This window comes from Acinonyx jubatus, chromosome A2 (assembly GCF_027475565.1).
Source record: "Acinonyx jubatus isolate Ajub_Pintada_27869175 chromosome A2, VMU_Ajub_asm_v1.0, whole genome shotgun sequence".
Taxonomy (NCBI): Eukaryota; Metazoa; Chordata; class Mammalia; order Carnivora; family Felidae; genus Acinonyx; species Acinonyx jubatus.
This window is the reverse complement of record NC_069383.1, coordinates 43707542-43722488: the sequence shown is the minus strand read 5'-3', so window position 1 is coordinate 43722488 and position 14947 is coordinate 43707542. Positions and strand designations below refer to the sequence as shown.

General features: G+C 38.6%; 1 protein-coding gene across 4 annotated transcripts in view; it reads left to right on the top strand.

Annotated features, from left to right (window-relative positions):
- BMPER (BMP binding endothelial regulator) overlaps positions 1 to 14947 on the top strand; it is a 250671-nt gene that overhangs the window by 146558 nt on the left and 89166 nt on the right. For all 4 annotated transcript variants that reach the window (XM_027075245.2, XM_053218245.1, XM_015065034.3 and 1 more), the window contains exon 11: positions 2836 to 2881. In XM_027075245.2, coding sequence (XP_026931046.1) covers positions 2836 to 2881 — 46 coding nt within the window. The remainder of the gene's footprint in view (positions 1 to 2835; positions 2882 to 14947) is intronic.

Here is a 14947-nt window from a genome sequence, read left to right as displayed (position 1 = left end):
TAAACTCCCCAAGGGGTTTCTCTGGCCTAGCAGCACCCCCGACCCCTTTACTGACGTTTTCCCTCTCTAACCTTGGCCTCCACTGTAGCCCAAAATGGAAATAGTGCCCCTATGGAAATATCTCTTTTCAGAAACCCACAGTTCCAGCATGCTGAATAAAGCAATCATTATCTTCTACGGCTTGAGCTTCATTGAGTTCACCTCGGCAACTTGAAACCTTTCAAGGTTTTATGCATTTTGGGAAAATGTCAAACCTATTCAATACCTTCCAGTGAATGAAAAAATATATCCATATATTCAGGACATGTCCTCCCTTCTCTGTTATAGACAGCTTTTAATTTTATTCACATCTGTTATTATTATAAACAAAAAGTTGCTGTTTTTACTTGAGTGCCAAATGAGGCACAAAAAAACAACAGCTGTTGCTATTGCACAACTGAATGAAGGGGGGAGAGAAAAAAAGGGGGGAAAAACCCTAATTAGTCTTGCTTTAAAAAGCCTCAGACATAAAACTGAAAATCTCCCATAAAAGAAAAAAAAAAGGGGAGATACAATAAGTAGACTTGAACATGGTCTGCTTATAAATATTCATTGGGAAAAATGGGATCACATCATTTATGCCAGTCCTTGGGGAACCCTCACTGCTAATGAACTCCTGCAGCACATGTTGGTAATAATGGGCTTCCTTATTCTACAAGACAAAAACAGGATGCTGTGCCAACCTGGTGGCTCAAGTAACTAGCCCCAACAGGCAATGGTGGAGTTTCCAGCTTTACTTGAGTCCTGCCACTTGTGGCAGGGTTGATGGGTTTCATTGTCCTCTTGCTGTGGGGAGGTCAGCGTTCTTTATGTCCGTGGCATCTTGTTAGCATCTCCTCTGTGGGGGCCTCATTTGAGCCAGGAGCATCCAGCTCTCCAAGTGCAGACCTTTCCTCCCCCTCCTGGTCTTGTCAAAGCTTGTCTGGGCCCAGCTCCTGCCCCAGGGGCCACCTTTCTGCTTCTAGGCATCTTTCCAGCCTTTCCTCCGGTTTACATTTTCCCTCCTCAGGGGCCAACATAGGACTTTGGAAGATAACTTAGTTCTACCATGGAAACCCTGTTAAATGCTTATTTCCCCTCCCTTGCATTGCCTGGGGAAATTTAATTTTTTTTTTTTTTTTAAAGAAGCAGACTATATTCCCTGCTCTGTTCTTCCTGGCTACTGCTCCTCTTTTTTTTTTTCCAGAAGTGTGGGTGCCTTGTTGAAGGGTCTTATGGTTGGACTTCCTGTCCATCCTCCCCTGAAGCCCTCCCCAGAGGCAAAGGAGTGCCTTTTGTGAGAAGGCCTGTAGGGGGTTCCAGTGAGGACGGGTCATTATAACACTTCCATCTCATCATCACTGATACATACTGAGACTTTCTGTATAGTCACAGGACATTACTCTGTTAATGTTGAGACCACCCCTCTGAGTTGAGTGCTGTTACTAGACCCTTCTTACCAGTGAGGTCACATGTCCAGAGTTTTACAACATATAACTTGGGAGCCTAGACTTCATAGCTTGTGCTTGATTTATTCCTTATATGATTCAGTGAGATTACCAGCCGCACTCAGTTCCAGGAGAAAGGAGATGGCAGTTTCTGCCAAGGTGCAGATGTGGGGGTTCATATAGTCACCCTCTATTAAGGCCTTGGTTCAAATTGCTCTGTACTCCCTCGAGGCTACTACTCCAGGGGGAGCCAACCTCATTGATTTTGGCTAGAGCAGACCTCATTTGATCTTGTCCTCAGCTTCTTTCAGTCACAAGAAACTAAAAGGGGCCTCTGTGCCAAATAGAAATGAATAGAGCTTTAGGCAATGAAAATAGGTCCTAATGCCCCAAACCAAGGGAGAGCTGAGTGAGCTGAGAGACTAAGTTTTAAGTCACAAAGTTGTCATAGCTTTTAATGTACCATTTTAGGCCTGGCTCTGATGCAAAAATGAATCAGATGATGTTCTAGTTCCTCAATTATCAACCAGCATTTTTTAAGTCAGTATGATTTTTCTTTTGAGTACCTAAATCTATTCTATATGCAATTCATCAGTAGTGGCAATTGACCACATTTCTTTTTGTCTCTGAGCTTCATTGAGTCAGAGATAAGACAATGCCATTTTCTGATGTCGGCCCTGAGAGTATGTTTCCTTTTTTTAACGTCATGCATTAAAAAAAATGAGAAGCAACGGAATATAGGAGATTACATTGTATTTCCAGAAAGGTAATGGAAAATTACTCAGCATTTCAAAACCCTCAGCTTCATTGGCTTTGACTGGATAACAGTGACTTAACATGGATAGCATACCACTTGATGAAAGAAGAAATCCTGAATGAATGTGATCTGCAGCACAGATATTGTCCATATCCATAGGCCTGTGCTTGGGTTATGATGTACTGTTTGGGCCCCTCCAACAAGCAAAGACAGAATGAAGGCCTCACATGGATCGAGAGGTTGATAGACGATTCTCATTTTTATGTGTGTGCTTGGTCTCTGGAGGACTAGTCTGGATATAAGTGAAAAGGTATAATCCAGACTGTCTGCATCTTCCCTCCATGTGAAAAAAATCACACCAGTGAGTCCTTTAGATATTGTATTTCTCAGAGGATAAGAACAGGAAAGCTTTCTGAATGACTTTGCCTGGCGTTAGAACCTGATACTTCTAAGTTCATTTTCACTATCATCATCACCATCTGAGCATTGAGTTCAAATATAGCTTGGACTGATTTCATTAGTTGAACTGGTATTTTAAAAAGTTTTGTCTTCAGCATGCCCTGTTTCTTAACATTAAGCTCTTGTGTTTTTTGTTTTTTTCCTCTTGATTAGGGTAAAATTCTCAACAGGAAAGGATGCTGTCCTATTTGCACTGAAAGTAAGTTTACTCCTTTGGAAATTGCTATTAATATTTGCTTCACCTTTTATAATTCAGCAAGAAAAATGGTGGTATAAGTTTTTGTACATTTTGTGTCTCTAGGTATGGGATGGGGTCATCCCACTTTTCTACAGACTTTAAATCAGTTGGAATCCCCTCTCAGAAGCACCACTGAATCATTCCATTAGAGTTTGTTGCTAATAGAAATTTAGAAGTTAAATGGTCTGATGAGGTTTTAAGAAGGACCACATAACTTAATATGCATTTTAAGTAATAGCGTCTGCAGTCATAGCAGTTAAGATGATATCCAGTAAAACAAACAATATACATAATCTAGGAGGGATTTTCCTTGTATCATTATAAAGCCAAACACCCACACTTATTTCCTCCTCTCCAACCCCACCCTCTTTACCATTTCACCTTGGCACGTTTGGTCCTGCTATTGGCAGAGTTAAACAAGAGGTCTTTAGAGTGGCAATGGTTTGGCCATCCTGTTATTTTTTTAATGTTTATTTATTTATTTTGAGAGAGAGACAGAGGGAGAGACAGAGTGCACGCTTGTGTAAGCAGGGGAGGGACAGAGAGAGGGAGAAAACAGACTAGTGTTTCTCTCCTCTGCCAGCATGGAGCCCAACATAGGGCTTGATCCCATAAACCGTGAGATCGTGACCTGCACTAAAATTAAGAGTCAGCTGCTTAATTGACTGAGCCACCCAGGCACTCCAATCCTGTTCTTTTTAACTGAGTTCTTGAAGGTTCTCTCCCCAAAATGGCTTATTCTGAAAGCTAACTGAGACTGCACTGCTAATCACTCAGAGCATAGCAACAAGTTCAGTGTTATCCCCACATGTAGACATATGACTAGCAAATTGCCATTTTAGTCCTCTTCAAATTCATATGGCGTTGAGACAGCTTGCACTTTATCTATTTACTTATTTATTTGTTTATTTATTTATTTATTTTAGCTTTGTGTGTGCAGCTTTATAATTCAACATCTGAATACACTACAAAGTAATTACCACAAGTCTAGTTATCATCCATCACCACAGAATTGACCTTCTTCATCCATTTCATACACATACCTTTCCCCCATCACCTTCCCCTCTGGTAACCACTAGTCTGTTCTCTGTATCTCTGAGGTTTTTAAAAATTTTGTTTCTTTGCTTTCGATTATACATATGAGTGAAATCACGTGGTATTTATCTTTCTTCATCTGACTTATTTCACTTAGCATAATACCCCCAAGGTCCATCAGTGTTGTCACAAATGCAAGATTTCATTCTTTTTGATGGCTGAATGATATTCCATTATAGAAATATACCACATCTTCTTTATCCATTCATGTATTAGTAGACACTTAGATTGTTTCCATATCTTGGCTGTTGTAAATAATACTGCAATGAACATAGAAGTGCAGATATATTTTCAAATTAGCATTTTTGTATTCTTCAGAAAAATACCCAGATGTGGAATAGCTGGGTCATATGGTAGAATTTCCTGAAGAATCTCTATACTATTTTCCACACTGGTTACACCAATTTACACTCCCACAAACAGTGTACGAGGATTGTTTTTTCTCCACATCCTCTCTAACACTTGTTATTTCTTGTCTTTTTGATAATTGCCACTCTAGCAGCTGTTAGGTGATATCTCATTGTGATTTTGATTTTCATTTCCATAACAATTAGTGATGTTGAACATCTTTTCAAGTGCCTGTTGGCCATCTGGATGTCTTCTTTGGAGAACCGTCTATTCAGAGCGTTTGCCCATTTTTTAAATTGGCAAATTTGTTTTTTCATTGTTGTCATTGTTGAGTTATATGAGTTATATGAGTTCCTTATATAGTTTGAATAGTAATCCTTTATCAGCTCTATGGTATGCAAATAACTTCTCTCATTCAGTAAGTTGTCTTTTCATTTTGAAGATGGTTTTCTTTGTTGTGCAGAAGCTTTTTAGTTTGATGTAGTCCCACTTGTTTATTTTTGCTTCTGTTTTCCTTGCTTTTGGAGTCAGATTCACAAAGATGTCCCTAAGACATGTCAAGGAGTTTATTGCCTGTGTTTTCTTCTAGGAATTTTGCGGTTTCAGGTTCTTCATTGAAATCTTTAAACTCAGTTGAGTTAATTTTTTTTCTTTTTTTTTATTATATGAAATTTATTGTCCAATTAGTTTCCATACAACATCCAGTGCTCATCCCAAACGATGCCCTCTTCAATACCCATCATCCACCCTCCCCTCCCTCCCACCCCCCATCAACCCTCAGTTTGTTCTCAGTTTTTAAGAGTCTCTTATGCTTTGGCTCTCTCCCTCTCTAACCTTTTTTTTTTTTTTCCTTCCCCTCCCCCATGGGTTTCTGTTAAGTTTCTCAGGATCCACATAAGGGTGAAAACATATGGTATCTGTCTTTCTCTATATGGCTTATTTCACTTAGCATAACACCCAGTTGAGTTAATTTTTGTGTATAGTAAAGATACAGGTCTAGTTTCATTCTTTTCCATGTAGCTGTTCGGTTTTCCTACAGTCATTTATTGAAGAGATTGTCCTTTCTCCATCTTATGTTCTTGGCTCCTCTGTCATACATTAATTGTCCATTTATGTATAGGTTTGTTTCTGGGCCCTCAGTCCTACTCCATTGATCTGCATGTCTGTTTTTGTACCAAAAAAATATGATTACTATAGCTCTGTAGTAAGTTTGAAATCAGGGAGTGTGATACCTGCAGTTTTGTTTTTCTTTCTCAAGATTGCTTTGGCTATTTGGGGTCTTTTGTGGTTCCATACAAATTTTAGTATTATTTGTTCTAGATGTGTAAGAAATGCATTTTGATAGGGATTGCATTAAATCTGTAGATTGCCTCAGGTAGTATGGGCATTTTAACAATATTAATTCTTCTAATCCATGAATATGAAATATCTTTCCCTTTATTTGTGTCTCCTTCAATTTCTTTCATCAGTGTCTTATAGTTTTCAGTGTACAGGTCTTTCATTTCCTTGGTTAAATTTATTTCTGGATATTTTATTCTTTTTGATACAATTGTGAGTGAAAAATTTTAAAAAATTCTCTTTGTGATGTTTTGTTATTAGTGTGCAGAAATGCCTAGATTTCTGAATACTGATTTTGTACCCTGAAAGTTTACTTCATTCATTCATTAGTTCTAATTTTTTTTGGTGGATTCTTTAGGGTTTCCTCTATATAGTATCATGACATCTGCAAATAATGATCGTTTTTCTCTTTCCTTTCTGATTTGGATGATTTTTATTTCTTTTTCTGGCCTAATTGCTTTGGGTAGTCCTTCCAGTACTACGTGGTGAGAGGGGCATTCTTATCTGGTTCCTGATCTTAGAGGAAAAGCTTTTAGCTTTTCGTGGTTGAGTATGATGTTAGCTATAAGATTGTCATATATGACTTAATGTTGAGGTATATTCCTTCTATATACACTTTGCTGAAAGTTTTTATCATAAATGGATGTTGACTTTTGTAAAATGGTTTTTTTGCATCTATTGAGATTATATTATTTTTATCCTTCATTTTGTTAATGTGATGTATCACATTGATTGATTTGTGGTTGTTGAATACATTCTTGCATCCCTGGAATAAATCCTACTTGATTATGTATATGATCCTTTTAATGTGTTTTTGGATTTGATTTGATGATGTTTTGTTGAGGATTTTTACATCTATGTTTATCAAGGATATTGGCCTGTAATTTCCTTTTGGGTGGTGTCCTTATCTAGTTTTGATATCAGGGTAATGGTAGCCTTAAAAATGTGTTTGGAAGCTTTTCCTCCTCTTCAATTTTTTGGAAAATTTTGAGAAGAATAGGTATTGAATCTTCGAATGTTTGGTAGAATTCACCAATGAAGCTCTCTGGTCCTGAATTTTTGTTTTGGGGGAGATTTTTGATTATTGTTTCAATTTCCTTACAAAAAATTCATCTATTCAGAATTTATATTTCTTCATGATTTAGTCTTAGAGGATTGTATGTTTCTAGGAATTTATCCATTTCTTCTAGGATATTCAGCTTGTTGTCATATAATTGTTGATAGTAGTTTCCTATCATCTTTTATATTTCTCTGAGGTCAATTTTAACTTTTCCACTTTCATTTATGATCTTATTTCTTTGAGTCTCTTTTCTTTTTTTTCTTGGCTTGTTTAGCTAAGGGTTTGTCAATTTTATTTATTTTTTCAAAGAACCAGCTCTTAGTTTCATTGATCTTTTTAATTGTCTTTTTAGTCTTGATTTCATTTATTTACACTGTGATCATTATTATTTCCTTCCTTCTACTAGTTTTGGGCTTTGTCCTTTTTTTCAGTTCCTTTAGTTATAAAATTAGATTGTTTATTTGAGATTTTTCTTGTTTCTTGAGATAGGTCTGTATTGCTGTGAACTTCCCTCTTAGAACCACTTTTGTTGCATTGCATAGGTTTTGGTATGCTGCATTTCTGCTTTCACTTGTCTAGTTATTTTTGGATTTTTCCTTTGGTTTCTTTGATGACTTATTGGTTGCTAAGTAGCATGTTGTTTAATCTTCATGTTTTTGTATTTCCTTTTTTTTCTTGTAATTAATTTCTAGTTCCATACCATTGTGGTTGGAAAAGATACTTGATATGATTTCAATTTTCTTGAATTTATTGAGACTTTTATGGTTCAACATGTGCCCTGTCCTGGAGAATGTTCCATGTGTACTTGAGAAGAATGTGTATTCTGCTGGTTTTGGAAGGAATGTTCTGTATAATACCTAACTATTAAGTCCATCTGGTTTAATGTGTTATTTAAGGCTGATGTTTCTTTATGGATTTTTTGTCAGAATGATCTATCCATTGATGAAAATGGGATATTAAAGTCTTCCATTATGGTATTTCTTTCAATTTTTCCCTTTAGTTCTGTTAATATTTGCCTTACATATCTTGGTACTCCTATGTTGGGTACATATATATTTCTAAATGTTACATGTTATGATGTAACATTTAATATAAACTTAATAAATCATTTAATATAAATAAACATGACATTAACATAAAAATGTTATGTCTTCTCTCTGCATTGACACTTTTATTTTTATGTAAATACCCTTCTTTGCCTTTTATTAGTCTTTTTTTTTTAATTTTTTTAGCATTTATTTATTTTTGAGAGACAGAGATAAAGCACAACAGGGGAGGAGCAGAGAGAGAGAGGGAGACACAGAATCCAAAGCAGCCTCCAGGCTCTGAGCTGTCAGCACAGAGCCTGATGCGGGGCTCGAACTCACAGACTGTGAGATCTTGACCTGAGCTGAAGTCAGCCACTTAGCCAACTGCGCCACCCAGGCACAGTCTTTGTTTTAAAGTCTATTTTGTCTGATATGAATATGACTACTCCAGCTTTCTTTTCATTTTCATTTGCATGGGATATGCATGGGATATCTGATATGATAGATAGTCTATGTGTGTCTTAATTCTGAAGTGAGTTTCTTATACTCTCTTGTAGGCAGATAGTTTTCTGAAGTGTTTCATCAAAAGGGGAGTATTAATACTGTCACTGTCAAAGTGTTTTAATAAGCAGGATTAACAAATCCATGAAATCAATTAGAAAGTATTTTATAAACTAGTTAACCTTAGAGAAGTGGGCTTAGATGATGGCTGAAAGCAGCTTTTATATGGGCACAAGTTTGTTTATTCCACATGTTTAAAATCAGAGTTTATAGCTAAAAGGTATCCTGGTGTTTTTTTTTTTGACAATAGATACATATGTGATATATTATAAATATATTTATTGTATATATATCACACTATCTATGATAGAGAGCTATTAAACAATTATACATTATACACTAGATAGAAATGTTGATTGAATTAATGAAAATGAAATTGTAGATTTAGTAAAATAATTTTTATTTAAAGAGAATGACATACATAAAACAACTCAAAGAAAGCCAACCAAGTATGCCTTAGTAGAGCCCAACAGTTAGTGCAGGAAGAAGAATTACCTATGACTAACACACCAATTGATTTCAAAATGTGTATAAGTTATTACATTTAATCAACCTCCCAGAAACTCTGTGAGGAAACTTTGTTTTTGGATGGTCTGGAGGCTACCTCCGGCTTCTTTCCTTTCTAGATGAGCAGAGTAGAATTTAAATTGGTGAAGTTTTCCTCTATAGCCATGTCAGTGAAGATGTTTGCATTTCTCTAGAAAGCATTTCCTTATTGAAGCAGACACAGTTCAGAGGAACTCCTAAGATTTCCTAGCTAAGCTCTTCAATTTGTGTGAGCACAGATAAGTTACATCTGCTAATCACAGTGCTGTCAGGCAGGATCATTGCTTCTCAGTTTAATAAAAACATCGGACTAGTCTTGTGCAGAAACAGCACAAATCTTGAATTATCTGACTTTATGTTACAAGAATCAAGGTGATGATTATTGAGATAGTTGAACAAAAAGTTACATTTCATTATTAGTTTAGCCACTATGAACTAGCCTTGCCAAACCTAAAACAATGGTGGTTTATCGGAAAAAAAATGAGAAAAAGAATAGAAGGATGGACATGACAAAATAATACCAAGTTTTTAACAGGTCATATTAACTATTGTATTTGTAAACCTTATGTCACTAAGAGAGGCAGTTTGCAAAGGACAAAACCATCCAGCTGTTGGGGCACCGGGGAGACCATTGACCCTGTGCACCTGCATCCGGCAGGTCAGTGCGGGAAGAGCCCAGGCATGTGGTTCTTGGTCCAAATCTACGTGATACCATCAGATGGCTACTTCTCAATTTCCTTTGGTGTCCTTTCCATCTGTTTACTCTCTCTTGCTCTCCAGCAGGTCTCCCACCGATGCTATAAAACACATTCTGTTGGCAACGTTTATTTATTTAGATTGAGTTAAGAGATGGAATGACTTCCAGTTTTTTTAAGCAGTGCCCAGGTTTTCCTAACACATTCAGGTAGACATATTCTAATGTCCCTTAGCTGTGGCCTAAAGCTATTCTATTTTGAAATTCCTTTGGCATTCTATCCAGGATCCAGAACAAACTTTGGGCTCATTTTTTTCCTAATCTGTCATTTACAAAAGCTCTTCTTACATATGGGTTTCTAGAGAAGACCAACGAAGTACAAACTAAGTCTAGTGTTTTCTATACTGAGAACAGTGACTGGTTTCTATCTTATTCGAACAAAATCACACACAGCCATACACACCCTATTAGTTGCTGCAATTTTCAACCTCAGTGCTATGTAGTTTGACTAGGTAATTCTTTGTTGTGGGCTATGTCCTGCACATCGTATGCTGTTTGGTAGCATCTCTGATGTCTACGAACTAGAGGCCAGTAACACTTCTCTCCTGGAGATTTTGGCAATCAACAGTGTCTCCAGACATTGCCAAACGTCCCCTGGGGGTCATTTGCGATCCCCTTCCCAGGGCAAATGGTTGAGAATGATCGATACTCTTAACAAGGGTAACAGCAGGGTGAATGCAGACATGAACACCTGTGGTACATGTAACTTACTCTCAACACCCAATGAGTAGATGAAGTAGGAGAACAAACCTGGTATAAAAACGCAGACTAGAAGCCTCTGGATTTAGTTGAGTGTGTTTATATTTTCATTGTTTAGCCCTCCAAAAAAATTATAAAGGCATAATTAATCTTGACTGGTTAAAAGTCACCATCTTTGCTTTAGTTGCTAGGAAGCTAGCAATAAATTTGTAGCCCATCTCTAATAGCATGCAGCTTTTGCGTAACAAGTGACTCCTTACTTTGCCTTAAATGTCTCCCTTTATGTGATTTGAATCATTTAGTATGTATGCCCATAAGCTATTCACAATCCTTCTTGGAAGGAGGCAAGAATAAATACTTAGATTCATATATAGTTTCATACACAAATGAAAAGGATTGATTACATGGCTTCAAATAGTCTAAAACTTACTTTGATTATCTGTTGTCATTAAATGAGTGTCACATTATTTCCAGCACAGGTGACACTGGATTGTCTGTTTCTAAAATCCCGCCTAATTGCAGCCTTATTGACTGGGTTAGTCTGTCTTGGTAGTGTTTGGGGCTCTTGCAGACCCCTGAAAAGAATAGCAAAGAGGAAACTTGACGTAAATGTGTAGAACATTTTCACAGGCTTCTCTGCGAAAGTAGTAATTTGCAATTCATTAGGTAAAAAGCAGCAATTAGGCTAAACCTTGTTGTACTCCCCGTAGTAGAGCCGTCTTTGTGGGGTTGATCTGAAAGGGCAATGATAATTCTATCAAAATTAAAAAAAAAAGTCATATTAAAATCAGACCTGAAGGAAGAATGAAAAGCATTGTTGTCTTTTAATAACATGGACGTTCTCTCTCCTTGTCCAAATGAAAAGAATTAAATCTGGTTTGGGTGATTTATTTAAAATAAAATATTTGAAGTAAGCTAAATAAACTTTAGAAAGCTTTCATGCAAATGCTGTTTCTTGCCAAAGTAAGAGCTATAGCCTAGAGCGGATCCCACTCTGCCTGTGCTGGGCGTCACAGGACTGTGAACTGGGTGCCAAGAAGGCCACTGTCTGTTGTGCATGTAGCACTTGGTTTAAGTAAAATGCTATCTTACTGTGAGTTGGCAAAGTAGTAGGTGAAAGCTTGACCTAACCACCCAACAGCGAGACTTGAATCGGGTAAATTCTTTGCTGGCAGAATGTCAGTTTTCAGGCATGGAAATAATACTTAGTGGCAAAGTTTTCACTGATAAGAGAGGGGTGTGTGTGTGTGTGTGCGTGTGTAGACAGGGAGAGAGGGAGGGAGAGACAGAGACAGAGAGACACGGACTCTGAGAGAGAATTAAATCTCTTAACCATCTACAAGACCAGAGGCAACGAAAGGCAGCCCAGATGTGGATGCCCAAACTCAGACCCCATAGATTCAATAAGCTGTGCCTCTAGCTACATTAGCCCTAACCATCAGAATCCCAACTCAAAAGGAAAGTTCAAGATTACATAACACAAAGGCGGGTACGGTATACTGAGCACAGATGTGCATTTAATTGACATAACCTCAGCTACACGTCCCACAAGTAACAGGAAATATCAGATTTCAGCAACTCAGGGTGCAAGGAGGCTCACAGTTGCCAGGTGACTTTTTAAACCCTCCCCCAGGGTTAGTTTCCAGCTGTGCACAGCATTAGCGTGCCTGCTCTCAGGGCCCTGCCTGCTGTGTGCACCCAGGACAGGGGCTGTGGAATTGCTCTGGTTGGTTTTGGCACACCTTAATTAACTCCCTGGGCATGCCTACAGGTATCTCCAATTAAAGAGTGGCTGTAGGAGGGGGACTGCAACAACAATTTAACCAAACTGTGACCTCGAGGCCCACTTTATGAGAAATCTCCACTGACAGAGGTTCTGCAAATTAGTAATTCTGTGTTGGAGCAAGGTTTCTGGCCCCTGAGACTGTAGGCAACTCCAGGTCCCTTAACGCCAAGGGTCTGTCCTTAACTCAGGAAAGCAAGGAAAATTGAAACCAGAGCTCAAGATGCTTGTAGAATAAGAATTTGGGGTGTTGACTTTAACCCTGCCAAGGAGGTGTTAAGCTAAGTGGCCACTGAAGTTTCTGCCGGAGCATCTGGAGTTGGGTTTGTCGCCACTCCTGAGGCTCAACCAGCAGACAGAGGTGGCAAATAAAACCCAACTGTGTCACACGTGGTGGCTAGGAAATCCCACACCAGCAGGAGCAGCGTTGGAAGGGACATGAGGACACCAGTTTGTTGTCTGTTTTTTATGCTGTTCTGTTGTAAGGGATACCGTTACTTTACAATTTCTGGCCATGAGTTGGTGCAAAGCTGAAAGAGGGGCCTGAGGTTATCAGGGGTCATCTTTTATCTACCACCTGTTGTAGTCCATACAGGGCGTAAGTACTTGGTAAGTTCTGATGGTTTAGTTAACAGTCATCATCATCATCAAATAATAATGGCAAGAAACGCAGGAGCAGCAGCAGCAGCAGCAGCAGTTAATATTTATTTAGCGTCTGCTGTGTCTAACCACTTTCGTGGGCTGTCTCGTTTGATCTTCTTTATTTGATACTCACAGCCATTTTATAGTCAAGTGATGTTATCAGCTCCATTTTAAAGCTAAGGAACTGAGGCTTAGTGGTTAAGAAGTATGCCCAAGGTAAGTGTGGAGCCTGAATTCCTATAGTGAAATCTGGCCCCAGGGCTTGGGCTGGAATATCTACCATTGCCTTATTTGTCATTTTATACAGTTTAACAACCAGTTGCAATTGGGAAAGGAAGAGAAGGTCCGGAGGGCTTTATAAAGGTTAAGGATTAGAAATTGGAGAAGGATGTTAGGAGGAGTTTCCAATTTAATAGCATTTCCCTCCACCCTACCCTGGAGGAAATGCCCACTTCGGTGCCCAGGCTTTCATCTACGTGGTGACACCTCCACGCCTGCTTGGGTGCAGAGTGGTGATAGTTGGTGTTCTCTGTACTCCACTGCCAAATCATACTGGCTTGGTTTTCCATGTCCACTCAGTTTTCCAGATTCCACCCCACCCCTCACCGCCCCATCTGGCAACTCAGGTTGAGGTATTTTCAGTGATAAGACCTTTCCAAATTTTCGTACTTACAGTATTAAAATACTATAGTTTTAAACTTGAAATAACTGTGTAGAATTTCCACCAGGAGTAAGAAAGAAGAGTAGAGTTGCTCTGTCACTCAAACTCATCACCATTTCAGCACCAAAGAATTGTATAAATGAATGAACCTTTATTATGGGGTCAACCTTTTCACCTTCCAGGTGAGGAAACTGAGGCTCTTTGGTAATATTAACTGGAAGAGCTGAATGACAACCTGTGTTGTTGTTGTTGTTGTTGTTGTTGTTAACTTTCTAGTCCAATATTCATTCTTACATATGGCCTCCTTGGGTCTTTGCTTAGGAAAATATTCTTTATTTTTATGTTTTTAATGTTTATTTTTGAGAGAGAGAGACAGAGTATGAGCAAGGGAGGGGCAGAGAGAGAGAGAGGGAGACACAGAATCTGAAGCAGGCTCCAGGCTCTGACTTGTCAGTACAGAGCCCAACCTGGGGCTCGAACTCATGAACTGTGAGATCATGACCTAAGCAGAAGTCGGACACTCAACTTACTGAGCCACCCAAGTGCACCAGGAAAATATTCTTTTTTTTTTTTAATGTTTATTTTTGAGAGAGACAGAGTGTGAGCGGGGGAGGGGCAGAGAGCGAGGGAGACACAGAATCCAAAGCAGGCTCCAGGCTCTGAGCTGTCAGCACAGAGCCTGACACAGGGCTCGAACCCACAAACCGTGAGATCATGACCTGAGCCGAAGCCAGACGCTCAACCTACTGAGCCACCCAGGTGTCCCTGAAAGAATATGTTTTGAACAAAAAAAGATATATAAATTAATTACTAGACATCTGGTACATTTAATCAAGGCTGCCATCTTGAATTTTGGAAAAAGATGCATATACCCAGTTTTGACTGAAAGAACTGGTGACTAAACCCCCTTAGCATTGGTGTACCTAAAATACAGTGAAGTGACCAAACAAACAATATAGACCCTAGATTCTGAAATGAATATTTCACTTTACAGAAAACACTGTATAATAAATTATGCATTACTGTATGCAAAGCCGAGGCAGATTTATTCCTCTCTGGAGGTCACGTCTACTAAAAGCAAAACAAGAACAACAAAAACTGCTACATCTCTTGCCACTAAAATTGGTCCTATTGCCAGTAAAGATTTATTGGGTGTAAGTCTGTGTCAGTCTGTGTTGTGATGAACATTCTCTGTGTATCCTGTCCTCTGATCCTCACAATGATCCACGGAGTAGAAGCTCCATTTTACAAATGAGAGATCTAAGAGTCCGAAAAATAAATAGGGTGAGGGCAGCTGATACGCTGCTCTATGGGACTCCAAAGCCAACACTTATGAGAACTATTCTATGTTCCCTGTTGACTACATTTTTATTCGTTTAGAGGTTTGCCTCCAAACATACATGAAGTTTGCCAATTTCTTTTCTCTCTGCATGACTAGCGGCTTCTGTTTGAAAGCACTTGTATTTGCTCACCTTTTAAAAACGTATCTACATTTATTAGGTCACTTAACCT